We start from the raw sequence: 24,101 nt of genomic DNA on the forward strand, positions 1-24,101 counted from the left end.
TAATCACTGACATCAAGCCAGACATCCTGGAGTACAAAGTCAAATGGGCCTTAGAAAGCATTACTAACAACAAAGCTAGAGGAGGTGATGGTATCCTAGCTGAGCTATTCAAAGTCTTAAAAGATGATGCTGTTAAAGTGCTGCACTCAATATGACAGCAAATTTGGAAAATGCAACAGTGTCCACAGGATTGGAAAAGGTCAGTTTACATTCCAATCCCAAAGAACGGCAATGCCAAGGAATGTTCAAACTATCTCACAATTGCACTCATTTCACAGGCTAGTAAGGTCATACTCAAGATCCTACAAGCTAGGCTTCAGCAGTACGTGGATAGAGAACTGCCAGAAGTACAAGCTGGGTTTCGAAGAGGTAGAGGAACTAGAGACCAAATTGCCAACATTTGCTGGATTATGGAGAAAGCAGTACCAGACAAACATCTACTTCTGCTTCATTGACTATGCTAAAGCCTTTGATTGTGTGGATCACAACAAACTATGACAAGTCCTTAAAGAGATGGGAGTACCAGGCCACCTGACAGGTCTCCTGAGAAACCTGTATAAGGGTCAAGAAGTGACAGTTAGAACCAGTATTGGAACAACAGATTGGTTTAGCATAGGAAAAGGTGTAAACAAGGATGTATATTGTCACCTTATTTAATTTATATGCAGAGCACATCATACGAAATGCTGGCCTGGATGAATCACAAGCCGGAATTAAGATTTCTGGGGAAAACATCAACAACCTCAGGTATGCAGACGATACCACTCTAATGGCAGAAAGTGAACAGGACCTCAAGAGCCTCTTTCTGGGGGTGCAAGCAAAAGTTGGCTTGAAGCTCAACATCAAAAAAACTAAGATCATGGCATCTGGCCCCATCAGTCCTTGACAAATAGAAGGGGAAGTCATGGAAGCAGTGTGTGAGGAACCCTTCTCAGATAGAGGGAACCTCAGGAGCCCAAACCTTTCCCGACAGGTATGAAAGAATGGCACCAATAGCAGGGTTTAAAAATGAAATATGAGGAAAGATTTATTCTTAACGAAAGGCAGGGAAATGGGGAAAAGGTTTTATGAGAGCAAACAGTTGGCAACGAACAAGTGAATTTATACCACCAATAAACTAGGGTTCCCCTGATTAGGCTCTGAATCCCAACTAGTCCCTGTGTGAGTGGATGTCTCTTGTTTAACCTGGGTCTGACCTTTGACAAATCCCTTCAGCAGAGTCTGCTCTGCCCCTCTCTCTGGGACATCCTGCCACTGTCTCCCAGACTGAGTGTTTTCTCTCTGAAGGCAGCCACTCCAAAAGGCTCCCTCCTCCATTAGATTCACTCTCTCCCAGAAGAACCCCTCCAACCCCCCTTCCAACTGTCAGTTCTCCCCCCCCAGCCCCCTGCTGGATGCTTCCGTTGTCCTGGAGGCGACTCACCAATCAGAGTTAACCTCTGCTACTACCTCCCCTCAGAGTGTTTTTTTCTAGTTCATCACACAGTGACAGACTTTACGGTCCTGGGATCCAAGATGCCTGCTCCTTGGGAGGAAAGCAATGGCAAACCTAAACAGCATAGTAAAAAGTAGAGAAATCACCCTGCCAACAAAAGTTCATATGGTCAAAACAATGGTATCCCCAGTAGTAATGTATGGCTGCGAGAGTTGGACTATAAGGAAGGCCAAGCGCCGAAGAATAGATTCTTTTTAATTATGGTGCTGGAGAAGACTCTTGAGAGTCCCTTGGACTGCAAGGAGATTGAATCAGTCAATCCTAAAAGAAATCAACCATGACTGTTCCCTGGAAGGCCAGATCCTGAAGTTGAAGCTCAAATACTTTGGCCACCAAATGAGAAGGGAGCACTCACTGGAGAAGACCCTGATGCTGGGAAAGATTGAAGGTCAAAGAAGAAGGGGATGGCAAAGGATGAGATGGTTAAACAGTGTTATTGATGCAACAAACATGAAGTTAAGCAACCTCCGGAGCACGACGGAAGACAGGAGGGCCTGGCGGGAGCTGGTCCATGGGGTCGCGAAGAGTTGGACTCAACTGTGCTTGTGTTGGACTGAACAACAAGAAGATACAATGCTTCAATCATTTGTGGGGGTGGGGCTAACCCTAATGAATTTGTTTCAGGTATTTCTGCAAACCTGGGTCTTTTCTCAGATTTGTAAGAAGATCACTCTTGTCTGTCCATGGTTCCAATCCCTGGATTTAAGTATCCACAGATGAGGGCCTATTGACAAGCAGGAAAACTGCAAGGCCTTGAGGGGACATCTCATTTTCCCCTCCCCAGTCTTTTCTCCTTCTCATCCCTGAAAGCCCCGATAGCCTCTCCCCTTTTCCCACTTATTTCTCTCCTTCCCACCCACCAGCAAATCTGCCTTTATCTGCCCTATCTTCAGCTTTACCTACATCTCTCCCCCTGACAGCCTCAACCCAGAAAAACTCTGGCTGAGTTTCAAAGTGTAGGCAGCCAAGCTGGGCCCAGTTGCCTGGGAAACCTGCAAGGACTTGCACAGGGCACCTCACTTCCCACACTATCTCTCTTCCCACACTATTTCCTCTTTCCCCCATCCTGCCTGTCTTCACATCCTCACCTTTCTCTGCTTCTGTCTTCCCTTCCCATCCACCAACCTACTTACCTTTTATCTGCCCAATCTTCAGCTATATTTATTATCTATTTGCTTCATTTATACCCAAACTTTATCCATAATAGAGATACAAAGCACCATTCTCTCTCATTCTGGTCCCCTCCATTTTTTCCTGACAACAACCCTCTAAGGTAGGTTAGGCTGAGTGTGTGACTGGCTGAAGTCACCCAGTGAGCTTTCACAGCAGAGTAGGGATTCTAACCTGGGTTTCCCAGATTCTAATCTGAAACTCTAACCAATGCACCACACTGATATTCATGGGTTTGCTACAGCCAGTCCTGGGTGAGCATGCAGGTGGCAGTGCATTGCCCAGTGGTTGCTGGTAGGTATGGCCCCAATAAGTCCTCCCTTAAAGACCAAAGCAACCCTGAAAAGGGCCCTTCCTCATCCCCCTGTATCTTTCCGGAAAAAGCAAACGTCGAGTACTGTTGTGGTTGCCTAGCAACAGCCACTGAAGGCATCTGTTTCTTAAAGCTACCAGATGTTCCTTTTATCATTTTGGTGGTTTTAATATCCTCCTTTTTTTTAGATTTCAGATTTTTCTGCAAACCTACATATTTTCTCAGATTTGTTAAAAAAGAAAAGAATCTGTTCATGGCCCCAATCTCCAGATACATGTATCCACAAATGGGATGATATTGAGAATGATGTATTGATAATATAATGTTTTTTAAATTACCAGAGTACCTCAGAGCATGTAGAGCTGTCTGTCCCACTAATGTCAAACTTTTGTCAGCCCTTGTGTATCTGGAGTGAGGGGAAGGGCTTACAAATAGGGGTTATGATGACACAAAACAGTATGCAAGCTTTCAAGTTCTCTAGAAGCTCTTTTGTAAGCCATGTTATGTTAAACATTCCCTTTGGGGTTTACTCCAGTTCTGGCGGAGAATGAGAGGGTAAAACCTTTCTCCATGCTATATTATTTACTTGCAAGGAGTGTTGTTTTATGGGTTAGCAATAGCATTCAGCAGTGGTATGCCCTATTCCACCACCCAATTCAGCTGCATTTGTTCACCTAGTCTCATCTCATACATAGCTCTCCTACATATCCACAACCTTGATATAATCACCATGGATGAGCTGTATTGTGTTTTTAAAATAAAATTATTAGTTTTACCTTAGGCTCACAGTAATGATGAAACTACCTAAATATCTACAGAAAAAGACCACTTTCCTGGCACATGGAGCAGGTCCACAATGGAAGCTTGGACTAAGAAGAACCATATGTGCTACATTAAATACCCACACGTTGTTTCCAAGTCAGTGAGTGAGTATCCTAACCCCAGAATGGCAATGAATGTGGGGCTACCCCCATACAAGCCTGTTCATCGGCTTCAGAAGTTGTGCTGTATGCATACATTGTAGGAAAAGTGGGCATGCACCAGAAAATAGCCTTTTCAGTCATAGCACCTTGATTACGGAACACCCTCCCCATAGCTATTTGTTTGGCACAGTCTTATTGTTCCAAGCTCTTGGATGGTATGATTCAGTCTTGTGGGTTTTTTAAATTTTGTTTCTGCTCTAATCACTTTAAGTCTATGATAAAATAATGCTGAAATATTATTGCTGAATGGTTTCTGCTATACTTTGTCATATGATTCTGATTGGCTAAAAAAGAATCATTGTTATTGTGAACATTAGAGAATCTACTGATCTCACCTTAGAGAACCTTAAAGAAAGAATGAATTATTATGGTCAAAGAAAGACCAGCACAAAAATAGACAGAGAATCTTAATGAAGACCTGTTGTGATTTTCCAGTGATGCTTGAATGTCAAAATGTAAACCACAGACCTTTAAAAAGAAACCATTTCCCTGATGCCTATGTTTGGTAATAACTGGGGAACCTTAGGAAACCTCAGGTGTAATTTTCTCATGATTGCTAAATTACTGGGTCGTAGAAATGTACACTTAGGGAGCTTTAAAAAAAATCCCCAATACCTATGATCCCTTCAGAAATTGAGGAGGTGAGGAGGGAAAACTGTCCACAGGATACTGAGGAGACAAGGAGAACTATTCTCTAGTTATTCCTTGACCTTGGGCACTGGTCCACAAAGATTCATGAAATTCAGTGGAAGATGATCAGAGCAGAACCCACAGAGTGATCAAATGATTGAGGCAGAACTCATCCCTAATTAGGTTCCACATGTTTTTCATCCAAATAGCAGTAGATAGTATGTTTACATTCCCCCCCCCCCGAATTCTGCAACTGACATCTTTGCAGAAAGGAAAGGAATTTCTAGGAAACGGTACAGAGTAAACACAAATCTGTTCATATGTTACCAAGGGTTGCCAGGTCTGGGTTGGAAAATACCTGGAGAATTTGGGGGTGGATCCGGAAGAGGGAAGGGTTTGGGGAGGGGAGGGGCCTCAGCATGGTACAATGTCATAGAATTCACCCTTCAAAGCAACCATTTTCTCCAGGGGAGCTGATCTCTGTCAACTGGAGATCAGTTGTAAAAGCAGGAGATCTCCAGGCCCCACCTGGAGCCTGGCAACCCTAATGTTACCTATGAACGCATTTCACAGTGGCAACTCTTGGTAGTGACTGCTCAGAAAGCATGCATCTATATTGCTATTTTCATTGAGTAATTGTTTTTTGTGGACAAGGAAATTTACTGCTGAGTACTGCAGCATAAAACACATAACGTTGATGCATTGCTTGCTGCAAGGCCAATGTCATCATTCTAGGTAACCTCCGGCTGAGATCAGAGACCTCAGCATTGCAGATATATAATGTGCATCCCAAGCAAAAAGCACTCATAAGAATAACTTGAGTATTCTGGGAAGCTAGATCCATAAAAGATGTAGGATATAGAAGTATTCTGTGCATACAATTTCTGGTAAGTTCAGTGTGACTGAGTGATAAAATCTGAGTCTCTTTCAGTTACATAATGTATCCTAGAGAACATTCAGAATCATACGAAGTAAAATGTAATATTCTAAGAAAATTGTGTATCTGCCAGTTGTGAGTGAGTGATTTCTGTTACACTACGCTGTCAGTATAACTGAAGCCTGTAGCAGTTGTGTTCAGATATCGATAGGGGTTTTTTTTAGTCTTTAGGACTTCTTTGGAATAGTGAACAGGATGCACTTACCAATACTACAGGGCAGATTGTTGTGGGTGGCAGAATATGATCCTTCAGAGCACCACAGTCACATTCGGGTTTTAGGTGTGAAGCACATTTGTTATGCATCTACAAAGAAAGAAAGAAATATCAATAACTATATGTTGCCATGCAGCCATTTCAGATAGCACTATTAAAGACTCTTTTAATAATCACTGCTTTACTGGACTGTGAAGAAGTGTGTGCCAGGGCAATGGACAGAACTGTGTTCGATGTGAAGTGCCTGATGTTGGACTTTGTGGCAAAGGGAAACCTTGTGCCTAAGAAGCATGCCAAGTCAGATAGGACCCAGAAACTACAGAGGATTTTCGCCCCTGCAACCCTGCACCAGTGCAAGGACTGTGATGCAGCCCATCAGCCCTGGACTCCATGAACACAGAAGCAGTAGCAAGTCAGAGAGGGAAGACATGCCTTGATAGAGGACAGATATTCCTGCAAGCAGCCATGAAGGAATCTCCTCTCCCCCATGAAGCACCTTACCCCACCCCCAAGTCATTCTCAAAGACTGTAGGCCAGATAGACAATAACAGGGATTAAGGCTTCCTGCCACCCATCCAGATAACGCCTCTGCCTATCACCCAATTGTTAATGTGAAGCACCAGACCAGCATTGTGATTGCATACCTGCACCCTTTCCTTTGTCTTACTTCATTCCTCCTTGCCATTGTCTTACTTCATTCCTCCTTGCCAACCATTATGTCTAAACTGCGTAATTGTCATTTCTTTTGTATTGCCCTGTGCTAGTATTGTGTTAGTTCCAAACTTCCTGGGAACCAGTGACCACATAGCCACTTTGCCTAAGGTCACAAATTTGGCTATTTAAGAAGAGCCCTCCCTGAGCTCTCTCTCTTGTCTCTTGCTTCTTCCTCTCCTAACCCCACCCTACCTCGTTGGTTCCATTCTCGGCCACTTTGGAATCAGTCCACATGTGTTGCTGCTCAACTCTCGATCCCTTTTCCCTTATTATTTTTCACTGCATGATCCAAGCATCTTGTTGGACAGGTAAAGTATCACCCAACCAACTATACTTCCTCCTCATGCAAATGTGTCTGTATTTTCTACTCTGTATTCTTAGTCCTGTATTGTGTGTGTGAATGCTTGATTTTCTGTTTGTATGCTTGAAGAACTCTTAGTAAAGAAATCATTCCTCTAACAATACAGCCTCTGCGTCTATCCCTGGGTCCTGGGAATTCTGACTCCAGTAGACACAGATTATGGCCCTATATTTAATGCCTATTGCCATTTATTACTCATAATTCCATACATGTATTAATAAAATAAGGCAATTTGGCTAATATATCAGAATTAAAAGATTTAAAGGAGCCCATAAAGGTGAAATGTGTTGAAACACAATCATTATTGCTTTTTTTAAAAAATAAGCATTTCTGGTGACCAATATTTAGATTAAAATATAAGATTCAAAACCAGAATTCACAGGCATAATTTTTGATATGTTTTCATAGAAAAGGGCATCAAATGGACAGAGGCAAAAGTCACTTTACTAAAATGTAGGGTTCCAAAAGGGAAAGAAGGCAGCATGGTATAGTCTCATCTCATCAGCGCTTGGAAGGGAGCTCTCGGCCGCCGCCGAAGGCAATGGTGGCCGGGGGCTGATTTGCCACCGCAGGGGAAGGCGGGGCGACGACAACGTCGCAGCACAGCGCGCTGGGACATGGGCAGGGAGGAGCCAGCCTAGTTAGGCTTGACTCCGTTCCCGCCCAGGGCAGTTGCTGCCTTTTGCTCATGTGGAGCAGTCGAGGGAGCGAGGTGCTGCCGTTGCTTGGAAGCCCTTGGGGTGCAGCAGCAGCAGCTACTATGAGGCGATCGCGCAGGGCATCCTTCCAGGCGCCAGTGAGGTGGGGGAGAGTCAGGCTCAATGGCTGCGGCTCGAGGAGACATCGTAGGCTCACGCGGCCCCAGCATCGAGAAACAGGGAGTACTTGTGTGGCGCAGTGGCGGGAGGGGGCTGATTGATTCGGGTCTGCTGGTTGGTGGGCCAGGGTCCTTTCTTCAGGTCGGGTCCGGGGGTGAGGCGGCAGGGAGCTCCCGGTGCCACCAGGAGCAGGGGGTGGTAGTTTTTGTGCTTTTCCTACTACAACAGCACTTCCTCGGGAGATCCATTTCTCCTCGCCTTAGATTACTCTTGGCCCGGGTTTTTCAGAAAAGAACACCCTCCCCCATCTGATCCTGGGGGATACCCTCTCACCGCGGGGATCGCCAGTTGACTGCTTATAGCCAGTTCCGTGAGGAAGCCCCCCCTTTTTCCGGGTTGCATTTCGCATAAAGGTAGCTTTTACAGCGCATGCCATTTGGTGAGGCTGAGGGAAAGGAGGACATCCGGGGACCCCTTTGTTCAGTGGAGCCGAGGCTCACTGGTACTTTATTGCTTTATTGCTGCTTGTTCCTTTGTTGTCTCCCTGGTACTGCCGCTGCTTGGCCCTTGCTTTATTGCGCCGGTTGGTCCTTTATTGTCTCATTGGCAGTGCCTCTGCTTGGCCGGGCTTGGGGCTTGGGGCCTGTAGCATCGTGCTTTGAGGCTGTGGGGCTCAAGTAGTTAAGGCGCCGAAAAGCAGCCTGTAGAAAGTCTGTGGTTCCACAGTCGAGACCCGAGTGCTGCAGGGCAGAGTGGGCTCTAGCCTCTGGCCTCAGCTCCTGCCAACCTAAAGGTTCGAAATCAAGAACTTGCTAGTAGATAATTCTTTCGGGTTCCAGTATATTTACTGCAACTAGAGGGATGGCTCCTAAAAAAGGTCAAGGCAAGGCTACAGGCAAACAGCCGGTACCTAGGAAATCCCCAACCAGACCTGCACCATCGATTTTTGAGGATGAGGAGGTTGACCCGATTAACGCAGCTATTTTAGCCAGGTTAGAAGCCCTTGAGAAACGGAAGGCTAAGCGACAGCAGGAGACTCCCGCCCCATCTCAACCCAAGAAGCCTAAAAAGCCTGATAATTTCTTCTTTTCAAACGCAGATCTTGGCGCGTTTGGCGCTCCTCGAGGATGGTCACTCGTCCACTTCAGGGGCAGCGGACATGTGTCGGTCTGTGCTGGAAGGAGAAGGGAGTCAACAGTTGGAGGTGTACGAGGGTCCCAAGTGTCCTGCTGAGCAGGAGGGTAAGGCTAGCGATGGCACACAGGGGGACACATCATGGCCATGGGGTCCAAGTGGTCAGGGCACATCAGGGGCATCTTCTTCAGGCAAGGTTGCCCCATCGGGGACCGGGGCTTCTCCATCACCTGTTGCCTGGCACTTTGTGCCGCCCGCAGTGGCTGGTGGAACTTCACAATATGCGGGGCAAGGGGGGTGGTACCCACCTAATCCGAGTGGCTATTCTTATGAGCAAGTCCCTGCCAAAGCTTTACCTGAGGGTGATATAGCCTTGCCTCTGGGAGATCATCTTTCTATGGCTACTAGGGAAAAGATTCTTAAGGGTAGCTATGTAGATGTGTTCACTCTATTATTTTGGGAAATGGATAAGAAAGAGAGGGAGGACCTAGATGATAGGGGAAAAGAGCGCATTAAGAGATGGAGGGTCGACAGGACCTGGGCCAATTGGCTTCCGGGTTTCCTTATATATGCAGGTGTGATTGTGCGCTACCAGCCTTGGAGGGCATCCGCACTTTTGCAATACTTGGATATTGTTTATAAAGCCTTTACGGGTTTTGTAGGGCAGGCATGGATGGAGTATGATGAGGGTTTTCGCACGAGGGCTGCAATGAATCCAGCCTTACGCTGGGACGTGATTCATCCCCATCTGTGGCTGCAGGTGGTGTCCACATTTAAATCAATGGCTGCTGAACACTCGGACAGCGGTCACGTGGTACACAAGCTCTACGGCTCACTATTTGAACAATTTTTTGTTCGTGGGACGTAGGAGAACTCAGCAGTGTGAATTTTTACTGTCCAGTTTCATAGAAATGGCGGCAGAGCTGGGAGTTCCCCTGGCAGAGGAAAAGACCGAAGGCCCGACACCCATTTTGATGTATTTAGGTATTGAGATAGACACAGTTCAACAATGCTCTAGGCTCCCGTTGGACAAGTTACAATGCCTTCTGGTCATGGTTGAGAAATTTCTAGGACTTAAGAAAATATCACTTTACGAGCTGCAGCGGTTGGTGGGCCATCTCAACTTTGCATGCAAAGTGGTGGCCCTTGGTCATGCGTTTGTTAGGCGGCTCTGCGATGCTATGCGGGGCCTGCGCCTCCCGTATCACAGGACCAGGGTGACTAATGTTTAGCCTACCTAAGAAGCCCTTTCGTGGTGAAAAGTCCCATCAAGTCGCAGCTGACTTACCCTGTGGGGTTTTCAAGGCAAGAGATGTTCAGAGGTGGCTTGGCATTGCCAGCCTCCATGTCATGACCCTGGTATTCCCTGGAGGTCCCCCATCCAGATGCTAACCAAGGCTGACCCTACCTGGCTTCCAAGATCTGATGAGATCAAGTTCACCCGGGCAACTGCTTAGGAAAGAGTTTATTGTTTTCGGTGGCGGCTCCTCCCTGGTGGAAGGAGCTCCCGGAAGAGATCCGGGCCCTGCGGGACCTCTCTCAGTTCCTCAGGGCCTGCAAGATGGAGCTCTTCCGCCAGGCCTTCGAGTAGGAGCCGCCTCCTCCACTATTCCACCTTTGTCCCTATGCTCTGGCGTATTAACATCATGATTGCCTGCCCCCCCCAAGGGGGGAGCGAGGCGCTTGGGCACGGCTTAGATGATAAGATCTTAGGAAGTAGTTTGGAAGTTAAGATCTACCCATCTTGTCTAAATCTGTTTGTAGATTTGTTATTGTATTTTATTGTAATTTATTGTTTTAAACTATGTGTTTACTGTTTTAACCCGGCACATGGTGCCCTTGTTAGCCGCCCTGAGCCTTCGGGGTAGGGCGGGATATAAATTCAAATATAAATAAATAAAATAAATAAGTAATGGGATGCGACAGGATATCTTGCTTTGAAGGGAGTTTTTACGCTCATTTAATGGGGTATCATTTTGGAGAGAAGATTTGCAGTTAGAGGCCGAGATGTAGGTCACATCAGATGCAACAGGCTCCTCAGGTTTCGGGGTATACTTCAGAGGGCATTGGTGTGATGAGGACTGGCCGCAGGATTGGTTCCACACGGGCTGGGTCAAGGACCTAAACTTTTTGGAATTTTTCCCGATTGTAGCAGCAGTGGGGATTTGGACAGTGGATTTTGCTGACAATACGGTCCACTTCTGGTGTGACAATCAGGCCACGGTACACGCAATAAATTATCATCCAAATCAGCACGGGTCATAGCATTAGTTAGGGCATTTACATTGCTATGTTTGAGGAATAATATATTGTTTCGTGCTAGGCATGTTCCTGGTATGAGTAACAGAGTCGCTGACACTCTCGTTCGAAAACAGATGGGGAGATTCCGTCAGCTGGCCCCGGAAGCAGACGAGTGCCCGGTAAGGATTCCTCCCAGTTTTTGGCAGATTGGAGGCTTGAAGCTGAATGGACAATAGGTTTGGCCCTCGCTTCTTCAACGTGAAAAGCATACATGATGACAGGCCAACAATTTGTCACCTTTAGGCAAGAGGCGGGATTACAGCATGTTTGGCCCATTCCAGTTCCCCAGCTCATGCAGTTTTGCATCTATTTGAAGCGGAAGGGCTTGTCAGTTCGCTCTATAAGGGGCAGGCTGTCTTTTCTTGCCTACACGGCTAAAGCGGCTGGGCATGAGGACAGGACGACCGATTTCAGAGTTAAAAAGATGTTGGATGAGTGGTCCCACGAAGCAGGACAACCACAGGATGACAGGGAGCCATTGACTCCATCGGTGTTGAGGGGGCTGCGGGCATTGTCGCCTGGCCTTTGTGCTGATGAATACGAGGCTGCATTATTTCATGCCACATTGTTAATAGCATTTTTCGGAGCTCTGCGTATTAGTGAGCTCGTCCCTGCTTCATGGAATGACACTTCAAACAGGGCTATAAGATTTACGGACATCAAGGTCTGAGAAGCTAGTTTGGCCATTACTATGCGACGGTCAAAGACTGATCAAGGGGGTAAGGGTTCAGTAATAGAATTGGGCCGTTGTTCCGAAGCTGAGTTATGCCCGGTGGTGGCATTACGCCATTACCTGAGTCTCAGAGGGTCAAGGGACAGTACATTATTTCAGTACAGGGATGCGTCCCCTCTCACAAAATTTCAATTTTGGTCACTGACGCGGCGAGTGCTTAATCAATTGGGTCTAGGCGGGTTCCGTTTTGGGACCCATTCATTTAGAATTGAAGCTGCTTCCACGGCTGCTGCCATGGGGTATTCGGGGGAAGACATAAAAGGCATTGGACGATGGAGATCCCTTAGTTTTATGGGGTATGTCCGTCAATGCAAGTTTTGAGTGGAACACGTTCTAAATCAGTTCTTTTTCAGGTGCTGTGGGCCGACAGGAACGGAGGAAAGTCATGATCTGCGGCCACAGTATGATTTTTTGAGCTGCTCATCAGGCCAAGAGGACGTGTTTGGTTCTCAGTTGGGGCTGAGTGAGCGACATTGGTTGAATGGTGGGAAAGGAGGGGGATGCATTGGCCCAGGTTACTCCCCCTATTGTTTGAGGAACGGCGTGGGCCGCCTCCTGATATTTTACTGGTGCACCTGGGTGGCAATGATCTTGGCCTGATGAAAGGCAAGGCCCTGGTTATCCAGGCCACGGAAGACCTGAAACTGATACGGGCAAGATGGCCCAGGGTGCAAGTAATTTGGTACGCAGTTTTACCACGGCATGTACGGTGCAACTTGGGGGGTCCCAGATGCATCGACCTGGCTTGTCGCAAGGTCAACAGATCCAGATAGTAATGGAGGGGGGGTCTGGGTCACTATTTACCACACCCTGGAATAGCGGTCGGAAAGACTGACCTCTACAGGGAGGATGGTATTCACTTGTCAAGCGAGGGCAACAAGTTTTTTCTGGAGGACATTCGGCAAGAGATCAGGGCCGCCTTAGGTTGTTAGGTGGCTGCGTCAGCCAAAGCAGAGGCTTGACTGTGTGAGTGGCAGAATAATGCAGAGATAAGGAAGCGGAAAATGGTGAGCACCTTAAGCTGTTCCTTGTTTTGGGAACTGGGAGGTCTTCAGGAACGGCCTGCGGGTTATTAAGGCGCAGGGCGGTGAATGATGATTCCCTCTGAGAACCTCTTGGGTAAGCTTCTCTCTGCAAGATGTATGGTTTCAGGGGTAGGCGCTCCTGGGAGGCTACCAGTGGCTGGGCTGCTGGTCGCAAGCCAGATTAATGGCTCAAGATTGGGGTTGGTGGCTCGCCCACATATTAGACAAGGAGGTTGGTCGTCCTGACACCGGCCTTGTCTGTTCCGCTACTTAGAAAATGCTCCCTTGCCATTTTTTGGTTAATAAACTGTTATGTAGATAATAAAGTGGCCCTTGTTTGATCCAAACTGTTGTCCGTCTCGTTATTCCAACTGGGGGGGGGGCAAAATAAGCAGGGTTGGTACTTGGATGGGATACCAGCAAGGAAAACTCTGTAGAGTAAAACAATGGCAAACCATCTGTGCTTCTCACTTGCCTTGAGCCACTTGCTAGCATTGTCATAAATCAGCTGCAACTTGACCACACTTATGTATGTACGTAAGGTTACAATGTTGATTGCATGGAAGGGGTGATGATGCTGAAGGACTGTGAGTGCTTCTCCAATGATGGGCAACACAAGGCTGCTCCATAGGGGTTTATTTGTGGTTATAAGAAGACCCCTTTCTTCCCTTTTCACCAATGGAAAAGCTGGTTGCGTTTAACCCCCTATACAGCTTTTTGTTCCAGTTCATACAGCATTACTAATCCGAGGAAGGAATGTGATTTGGAGATAATTCATCCCGGCAGGAGGAGAAAGCTGCAAATTCCGGGCCCACCTGGCTGGTGGGCCAGCCCCTCCCCACCCAGTCCAAAATGCAGGAGAGGACATGGTCCTTTGTGGTGTGGCAGGACACATTGATTACCTGCAGAGGGCAGTCAGGAAGTTCCTCCATGAACAGGATCTGGTGCATGGGAGCAGGGTCGGGATCACAGGAGTGGCAATCAAAACATTGTCAAAGAAGGCTTGGACTCCAGGAATTCCTTTAAGGAAAGAGTTCATTCAGTTCTGGAAAATTCCCAAAGCTATGCTGACCCCAAACTGCAGTCACCATTCTTAGAACGCGCCCCTGTGCATCACTATAGTTTGGGCCTCCGCGGTTGCATCATCCACCAGTAGCTGCTGGTAGGCCAACTTTCCGAAGACCTTGGCACCCACTAGAGAGGCCAAGATGTGGCTGACTACCGGCACTGGGTAGGAGTGGTCCTGCAGCACCTTATTTATTGTGCATTTGTAGTCCGCGCAGATGTGGACGTCTCTGTTGGGCTTAACAGGTGTAACAATCAGGGTTTCCCAGAGGGAATGCAGAACAGGCTCCAAAATCCCTTGGCCCACTAACCAATCCAGCTCCTCGTTTATTTTAGGCTTCAATGAGAATGGGACATGCCTAGCCTTCAGCCATATAAGCCACACTTCTGGGTTGAGCTGGAGAGAGACGGGGGGGAGGGGTCCAGTGTGGCGACTAAGCATCCCATCAAAAATGGCCGGGAACTCATGGCACACATACTGAAAGTGTTTTGTGGCCACATGGTGCACCCCAGTCACTCGGAACCACACGGGCGTGAACCAGGCTAGTCCTAGGAGACTCATGCAACTGCCCCACCACCAGCAGCAAGTCCAAAAGTCCATCAAAATTCCGGTACCATACTCGGAACTTGCCCACCATGTTGAAAGTACTGCAAGGTGAAGCCAACAGGCCTAAGGTGAGGGCCACCCCTTGGACAGAGTCTCTTAAAGGTGTCCTCTGAAATTATAGAGATGGAGGACCTCTTACAGGGGTTTCCCCTGATAAGGACAGTCACTTTAATTTTGTCAGGGGTGTCCCAGGGCAAGTTCAGTACCTGCTGCTGCTGGATGGAGGTGGTGTGCAGTTTCACAGAGTGTGTGGATGCTGGGTTTGCTGTCGGTCAGTTTCCCTTGGAACGGCATGCTCGGGCGATGTGGCCAACCTTTCTGCAGCTCCTGCACATGGCATCCTGGAAATGGCAGGCTCTCCACTCGTGGGGCTCCCCACAACTGGTGCATGGTGTCGGTAGGCTGCTGTCAACGGCATGCGGTAGAGCGGATGGGCGAGCGCCACAGTGGGTAGGACACTGTACTTGCAGGACCTCATCCTCCTCGGATGTGTCCACGTGGTAGGCCATGGCGGTATGTCTGCTCGATGATGGTGGGCTTTTCGTTTGCTGGACCTCTGCTGTGAACTGGTCGGCGGCTTCCGTGGTGAGAGCTAATTCCATGGCCTCCTTGAATTTGGTGTCTCCCTTAGCGAGGAGCTTTCTTTGAATCCACTCGTCCCACAGGCCACATACCAGTTGGTCTCCGAGCGCGTCCTCAAGGTTGTGAAAGTTGCAGTGTCTTGCGATCCATTGGAGCGCTGTAACGTAGGCCGTGATTGATTTATTTGCGGCTTGGTTCCTAGTGTGGAACGCGTGGCGGGCAGTGATGACAGATGGCTTTGGTGAGAAGTTGTCTTATACTCGGTGTTCTTGAGCAATCAGTGAGTGATCTCGAAGGTCGAGTGTCCACAGACTCAGAAGAAGCTGGCCCACTTCTTTTCCTCCTCCTCAATCTCGGAAGGCTCAAGGAAAAACTCAACCTGGGAGATGAAAGACTCCCAGTCTTCCGTGATGACATCGAATGCGTCAAAGTGTCCTGGAGCAGCAGCCATGGTTCCGGGAGCGATGCCACCGGAGCTCGGTGTGCGGTGCAGTGCTCAGTGCTGCTGGGCACTGAGCTGGCTCAACAGGATCCCATCCTTGTCGCCAGTGTTAAATACTGGGTTCTGGATGCATTGCAGTGATCAACTCTCATTTATTTAGTGATTTCAGGAACACAACAAGAACACCCAGTAAGGTTTGAGCCCTGCTTAGATAGCATGCAAACACCACACCCCAAACATACCCACTCCCCAGTATAGGCTATGACATTACACTAATCTATTGGCCAATTCCAGGATCCTGGTCAGCTATTGTTCTTGGGGAGCAAGCTCATCCAGTTCAAGATCCACCTTCAGGGATAGCTCAGGCTCAATACATGACAATGAGAGAGGGGGAGGGGGAGAGATGAAATGGCAAACAATGACTTTCCTGAAAAAAAAGGAAGTCAGAGAGGGAATCAGACTACATAAGGACAGAAGGGAAAGGGGGTAAAAGAGAACACGGGCCCAAAACTCACTTACAAAAATCAAACCATGAATAGTCATTACATGTTAACTGGCCTTATATAATTTTATTCTGCACAAAATGAGCTTGTGATATTTCTAATGAAAGAAAACATCACACTTGTGGCACTTACCTAGAATAATTTTTTTCTTGGAAATAATATTTGTTGACTATTGGACACAAGGTAAATAATTCAGGTGAAATGTTTATTTCCCATATATTAGCAAAGTATCATATCAATATTTAACTACTGGATATGCATGTTGTAATTAACGGAAAGAATCCTAACATATTAAACATTACAAACTAGATGTTTCTAATTCATACAGCAATTTGCTTGACTTAATAGACAGCATACAAGCAACTAGTTCCAAGGTGATATCTTTCATTGGGCACAGTAAAATATCTCGTCTAATAGCTGCTGCAATAAATCCCTGTTCTCCAGGTGAGTGCATGATTTGTTTTTGTTTAGATGATTTAACTACGCTAGTGTGAGCGGCACCAAACATATGATATATCAATTTAATCTGTCATACACATGGTCTTTAGAGATATCTCTAGCAAAGAATCTTTTAGCTACTATATTACTATACTATAGCTGAATATTTAAAAAATGATTGGCATCTAATAGCAGCCCTGTCATATTAATTATTACTGCAAAAATACCTTTTTTCTAGCAGTCTCTTAGCAACAGAAAATAAAAAGTGCAGCAAAATTTTATTTCCTCCAAGTACTAAAGTTTTATTGGGGGGTGGGTATTTTGGTCACCCAATAATCCAAAACACATGTCAAACTAATTCAATGCCTTAGTGAAGCCACTTGTACTCTAATTAATGCACAACAAGTCATGCTAGATCCAACAGAAGAACCTTCATATATCTAGTAATAATTAACAGTTTTGCTACTCAGTGGCATGTAATCCTATCAATGAACAAAATAGCTTGATTTTTCTAATTAGGCTGAAATACTCTTTGGATAACGCAAGTCAGATTTTAAAAGAAGGAGTAATTTTTGATACCGTGTTTGGATCTTATGGCTCCTTTCCACTAACTGAGGCATCTCGCTCCAAAATTTTAATACTCTATTGCTATCATCCAAATAAATCCTGGAAGTCCTTGAGCTCACATAATCCCTCCTTGCTTCCCCTATATAGACAGAAGACTTCCTAGTTTGTATTTATGAAGTCCCAAATTAGAACCACCCCCATCCCGAAAAACCGTCAGCAAGAAACAGATGTCATAAACTGTGGTTATATAAACTTTGCAATCTCAATTTATAATGGGAAGAGGAAGCCACACTTCTCTGCAGAGTTACCTTTCACTCTGCCTGCTCTTATCTTTCCCTGAGCCAGACCTGAGTGTGATCCTGAGTACTCTGAGAATCACAGAACTTCATAACAAAGCCAAGTGGGTCCTATATTTATTTTATTTATTTATTTAAAACTTTTTGGCCACCTTTCCACACAATCAGGGTCCAAAGGCAGTGAACATAAAAACATCAAAATGATTAAAATACAGTTAAAATATAAAATTCAATGTGTAACATAAGAACATAAGAAAAGCCAATGTTGGATGAGGCCAATGGCCCATCGAGTCCAACACTCTGTCACACAGTGGCCAAAAATACCAGGTGCCATCAGGAGGTCCACATACACAAAACTAGAAGTTGGGCCAAAAAACTGTTACTGGGGGTATGCCAGAGAACACAAAGCAAAAAAGTCTGTACATTCTGGCAAAATACTCCAACAGAGGGAGACAGATGAATCTCCTTGAGGTGGGATGTGACGGACAGAAGGCAGTCCCACCCCTGAAAGGGAAAACGGCCACTCACTTGAGCCTATGGGAGTGCTACTCCAGCATCCAATCACGGTTGAGATGGAGGTGGAATGCTGGAGGGAACAACAGCAGGAAGGAGTTCAGTTCTGCCGCAGGGAGAGAGCAGGGAGAGCTCCGGTCTGGCTCTGGGAAAGAGCAGGCAGAGGGAAGGGTAGCTCTGCTTGGTAGTGTGGCAGAGTGGTTTGGCTCTACTTCTGACAGAGAACAGCGTACCCAATTGTTAGGTCTGTCTCCGGCAATGAGCAGACTTTGTGCCATTTAGTCTGACTCTTGGGAGAGGCCAGGCTGGTGTGGGTAGAATCGTGTGTGTGTGTGTTAGGATCCAGCCTAGTGGCTAATTGGTAAAAGCCTGTTTATGCTTGGAAGTATTAAAGAAAATTGAAACTACTCTCTAAATTGATGTGCCTCAGCCAGGTTTTTCTTTTGTCTATCTGGAGACCTGTGCTGCTGATACGTTCATGGAAACCAATCCTGTAAATACACAAATCTCCTTTGCAATTAATATACAATTCCTGCCTCAGTGACTTCCATATTCTACTGGTGCACCACAAAATTTTTGTCACAGCAGAGAACTCACAGCCTTGCTACTTTAGAACAGCTGGTAATTGAGGGGAAAGTTAATCATTTAAAATAAAGCTGGTTCCCTCAAAATCATAGGAGGGTCTGTGGGTCCCCTCAGTTGATAGAAACAACCTGTCACAAGGGAGTTCCAAAGTTTGGTGCCACTACCAAGAAAGCCCTTTCTCAGGTCACCACCCATCTTGCCTCAGATGGCAAGAGCCTCCAAGAATGAGTGAAAGGGTAGGTTTCTTGGTGCCAGGCCATATAGGGCTGGCCTGAGCCCAGAAGCAAACTGGCAGTGTAGATAGAACAAGACTGGAGTGACTTTAGCTTCTGGACTGTCTTCTCTGTCTGTCTGTCTGTCTAGTCTTTATTGTTTTTGCAACCCAGAGTCATAAACAGCAAATCTGGATCATCTTCAAGGACAGCCCTAAACACAGCACATTGCAGTAATCTAATATAGAGGTTACCAGGGCATGTCCCACAGTGGCAAGATCTTTTCTGTCACTGAGATCATAAAGGGGGAAAAGAGAATGCATTAAGATGAACAGTTTGTGAGCTTTAAAAAAAAATCAATTATGTGGCGCTTAAAAAAATCTGTCCGGTTCAGTACACTGGAATTACACAAATACATATTCAACCACCCCCACCAGAATTTGTTTAAGCCATGTTTATTGTTCATATAATTCAAATATTTTATTGTTCATACAATTGCATGTACAGAGTTAGCACATTTATATATTATATTAACATACTTATTATGGACATACAAAGAAAATGGAAACAAGAGTACGGTAAAATTCAGAACTTATTTGAAATTTTGAAAAAAATCCTTGCAGCTTAGAGGACTCAAACTACTAAACAGGTAATATAACAGTATAATAAAGCACCACAGGAGGAGGCAGCATATGTTCAGCTCCGATAGAGTACAGTTTGTTCATCTGAGATGTGATAGTCTCATATTTTTTTCCAAGACTGTTCTGGTTGAGAGGGGCATTTTCTCCTTCAATGCAGTCGAAGAGTATGCTGTATAGGGTAAGTTGTAGACTACCATTTACAGTTGCTGCCACTCATTCTTCAGTGTTCTGGAATCCACAAGGATGTATTTAATAATTTTGGCCTGAAAAAAAAGTTTCCTGAAGGGATTCTCTTGAATTTGGTAGTCAAGCAAAAGAATTTAGGCAGGAGAGCAGAAGTGGGAGGCAGCATGTGACCCCCCCACAGCCCACTGCTAATCTCTTTAAAATGGTGCAGAGTTCTAGAAGCATTACAAGTGCACTGGGCCTACCATATACAGTAAATAAATAATTGAGAACATGCATCTCTCTCCTGTACAGAAATGGCGAGCTGAAATCCTGATTTGAAATCCCAAAAACTACATAGGTACAAAGTACACACTCAAGCACTGACCTAGGAATAGCCTAGGACAGGGGTGGCCAAACTTTCTCAGTGTAAGAGCCACATAGATAAATGTCAGATGTTGGAGAGCCGCAAGACATGAACAGATATTACAAATATGTTTTTATTTTTAAAATATGTAAATTTGCTTTTTGTTAACATGAAACAAGACTGCCAAAAATAAAAGCAAAAGGGGTTAAAACAGATATTGATAATGATATTTATTTGTCCAATGATATTTATTTGTTTGCTAATTATATTTATTTGACAGAGAGAAAGAGAGGTGGAAAGAAAGAATGAAAGAGGTGGAAAGAAAGAAAGAAAGAAAGAAAGAAAGAAAGAAAGAAAGAAAGAAAGAAAGAAAGAAAGAAAGAAAAAGAAACAAAAAAGGGAGGGAGGGAGGGAGGGAGGGAGGAAGGAAAAGCATGGCTCCCCTTCGCTTCCCCAGCTGCCCAGCCAGGAGCCACACAATATGTGTGAAAGAGCCGCATATGGCTACCAAGCCACAGTTTGGCCACCCCTGGCCTAGGAGGTTCTTTTTATGGAAAAAATAAGGCTCTGTTCAGATAAACATTTGCATTTAAAAGCATATATTTTTAGCATATCCTGTATTCTAATGCCGTGACCTGGAGAGCCCAGGCTAGCCCAATCTTGTCAGATTTCTGAAGCTAAGCAGGGAAGTAGGGTTGACAATGTCATGTATAGGAGACCTCCAAGAAAAACCAGGGTTATGGCACAGAGGCAGACAGTGGCAAATCACCTCTGAACATCTCTTGCTCTGAAAACCCTATTTGGCCTCTGTCCCAGTTCCCCGGTCCTGGAGCCAGACCAACCCCCACCCCCCAAACTCCCCAAAGCCACTACACCTACCCAGGAGAGCACGGCAGCAACCGCGAGGCCCCCAAGGAGGGATCCGTTTGGCGTCTGGAGCCACGGCAAAGAGCAAGGAGCTGGCAAGTGCGGCCTCAAGAGAAAGAAACGGACGAGCACAGGAGGAGGTCTGCAGCTTCAACAGGCCCGTGGCTCAGTGTTGCGTTTGATGGGAAAGCCCCACCCCAGACGCTGGGAGAGCATCCTACAATATGAAGGGGGGCGGAGCAAAGGGAATGCGTACGGGGAGGAGGGGTGGTGCTGGGAGCGGGGAGAGGAATAAAAGGGAAGTGGAGGCGAGGGTCGAGGAGGATGCTGTGCAACTAAGACTGGGAAACAGAAAGTGGAGAGCAGACCGAGAGAGAGGGAAACCACTGATGTCCCGAAGCTCCTGAGAGGGCTGAGAGTCAAAGCTGCCCTGGCAGAGGGGCCTAAGAGGTGGAGTCAACCTCGCCCCCTAACCAACTGAGACCCTCTTTCGCCTCACTTTCCTTTATCCCGGCATCAGTCCCAGCAGCGTGCCCTCCGCCGTCCCCTTTCGTTAGCCATGGCCACCAGGGGCGAAGCTTCGAGAGAGAGGACTGAACCTCACAGCCTCTATAAGTCAGATGTGACTAACAGCAAAAACAACCCAAAAACTGAATACCAAAGTTGGGAAATCTTTGGGTATTTAAGTCTGGTGACTGGAGCTGTGAATGAGCATGACAGATCTTTCAACAGACCTGGAAAGGACCCCTGATTTGCAGGAAAATGTGAAATAATAAAAAAAAACCCCAACATTGTGAGCTTTAAAAAAATCTGAAAATGATAAAAGGAGCTCCTGTACCTTTAAGCAAGGGATTCCCTTAGTTGCTATGGTTAGGCAACAGTAGTATTCCGGGCTGGGTTTCAGTGAGTAAAAGGCAGTGGAGTGGGAAGGGCCCTTTCTAGGCCTATTTTGGCCTTTGAGAGAGGACTCATTAGGACCAGGCCTGACTAGGGTGGCCAGCTCCAGGTTTGGAAATTCCTGGAGATTCTGTGGTGGAGCCTGAGAATGGCAGGGTTTGGAGAGGAGAGAGGCTTCATCCAGATATAAAGCCATAGAGTCCATCCTCCAAAGCAGCAATTTTCTACAGAGGAACAGATCTCTGTTGTCTGGAGTTCAGTTGAAATTCTGGGAGATCTCCTGGTCCCACCTGGAGGCTGGCAAACCTAGGCCTGGCAGCATCCTCTGAGTGACTGAGTCACTGCCTCAAAAGCTGATTGATGATATCTTGGAATGGCTCAGCAGGAGGGAGGGGCAAAATTTTGCCAGCAGGCAGAGTGACTCCCCCCTTGACAGGGAAGGTTCCTTTGCAAGAGGCTAGAAGCAGAGGGTGGGCATGCATTGTGTGGCACACTATCTTTAAAAGGGCCCAGGAGAGGACCATAAGAGAAGGTTCCTCGCTACCCACTCCAAGATGTGTAGGAGGGTAACCAAGGAAGAGGAAGAGGGAGGACATGAACCCTGGCCCCCAGACTGAGGGCTGCTGAGAATGCTGTGGTCAAACTCAATGGAGGGGGCAGGATCCCAACACCAACACCCCAAGCACACAGAATTACATTAAAAATTACTGATTATATATAATTATTCACAGAGAATAGTCTACAGCGGCATTTCCCAACCTATGGGTTGCAACTGTGGAACTGGGTTGTGGGTTCTTGTAGGCTTATGACAGTCTTTCCCTCCTTGCCTGGCGCCCAGCCAAAATCCCACTGAATTTCTGAGGTGGAGAAAGTGGGGTATAGCCATCCATCCATCCAACCAGAAATCTGTAACTAGCATGGCCCGTAGAGGAACAGTTCCCTAGGGTGCTCAAGGAAGCAGTGGTCCGTCCTCTCCTGAAAAAAACATCTCTGGATCTGGCCAAATTGGCCAACTATCGGCCAGTTTCCAACCTGCCGAATCTGGGCAGATTAATAGAGAGGGCAGTGGCAACTCAGCTACAGAGCTTTTTGGATGACGCTTCCATCTTAGACCCTTCCAATCCCGTTTTTGCCCTGGACATGGGATGGAGATGGCACTGGTCACCCTCACAAATGACCTCTGGAGGCATCTGGATCTGGGCGCATCGGCAGTACTGATGTTGTTGGACCTGTTGGCTGCGTTCAACATGGTCGACCATCAGTTACTGACCCACCACCCCACTGACATAGGAATTCAGGGGCTTGCCTTGCAATGGCTCGCTTCCTTTCTCCAAGGTCGGGGACAAAGGGTGGCACTAGGGGAACAGCAGTCCAGGAGACACCCACTGGATTGTGGAGTGCCTCAAGGGGCAGTGCTTTCCCCGATGCTATTTAACATCTATATGTGCCCCCTTGCCCAGATTGCATGGGCTGGGTGTCACCAGTACACTGATGATACCCAGCTCTATCTGATGTTGGACAGCCGGTCCAACTCCAGACTGGAAGATCTGGACCGGGCATTACAAGCCATGGCTGGTTGGCTTAGACTGAGCCAGCTGAAACTGAATCTGATGAAGACGGAGGTCCTGTGCCTGAGTCGGGGTGGTTTGGGGGGTAGGGATCCCACTCCTGACCTTTGATGGAGCACCGTTGGTGTCAGCGCTGGAGGTTAGGAGCTTGGGAGTGCTCTTGGACACCTCCTTAACAATGGAGGCCCAGGTAGCAATCACTGCCAGGCCGGCCTTTTACCATCTTTGGCTGATTAGGCCGCTGGTTTCCTTCCTTGACCGCAATGACCTGGCAACAGTGATCTATGTGATGGTCACCTCGAAATTAGACTACTGTAACACTCTCTCTATATGGCCATACCTGAGGGACCACCTTTCCCCATACATACCCCAGAGAGTACTACAGTCAGGGTCTCAAAATCAATGGACCCTCCCAGGCCCAAAGGAGGCCAGGCTTGCTACCGCCAGGGCCAGGGTCTTTTCAGTGGCAGCTCCATATTGGTGGAATGAGCTCCCAGAAGTTATCAGGCCCTGCAGGATCTTTCACAGTTCTGCAGGGCCTACAAGACGGAGCCGCCACCACTATTTCAATTAAGGAGCCGCCACCACTATTACTATCAACAGTCTTAACCACAGAGCCCTGGTCTTTGGCTTTGACATCTAGCCTGTGCCACCGCTAGCATTAGGAAAAGCACTGAGCAGGAAAATTGTTTAGACCTTTGTAAGCACTCTTCAGGATGCCATCCTAAGCAATCAATGAAACATCACCAGCACTTTATGATTTATGACCTATTTATAATTTACTTGTTTTAGATGATTTTATGTGGATTTTAACTGTTATTTATGTTTTCATCAGCGTAAGCCGCCCTGAACCTGCTTTTGTGTGGAGGGCAGGGTACAAATTAAATAAATAATGTTCTGGGATGTTTCTTTTCTTGCCCAGCTCAGCAGCTGTCTCCTCCTCCTCCTTTTCCTTCTT

The 24,101-nt window shown here is 46.7% G+C and overlaps 1 protein-coding gene across 1 annotated transcript in view; it reads right to left on the bottom strand.

The window, feature by feature from the left end:
* DGKB (diacylglycerol kinase beta) overlaps nucleotides 1-24,101 on the bottom strand; it is a 398,712-nt gene that overhangs the window by 335,499 nt on the left and 39,112 nt on the right. Inside the window, exons 12-14 of the mRNA XM_015413478.1 lie at nucleotides 5,734-5,832; nucleotides 5,172-5,186; nucleotides 743-766 (exon numbers count right to left, since the gene is read on the bottom strand). Of these exons, the coding sequence (XP_015268964.1) occupies nucleotides 743-766; nucleotides 5,172-5,186; nucleotides 5,734-5,832 (138 nt within the window). The remainder of the gene's footprint in view (nucleotides 1-742; nucleotides 767-5,171; nucleotides 5,187-5,733; nucleotides 5,833-24,101) is intronic.

The sequence above is a fragment of the Gekko japonicus genome, unplaced genomic scaffold (assembly GCF_001447785.1).
Source record: "Gekko japonicus isolate JY-2015 unplaced genomic scaffold, Gekko_japonicus_V1.1 scaffold1093, whole genome shotgun sequence".
Taxonomy (NCBI): Eukaryota; Metazoa; Chordata; class Lepidosauria; order Squamata; family Gekkonidae; genus Gekko; species Gekko japonicus.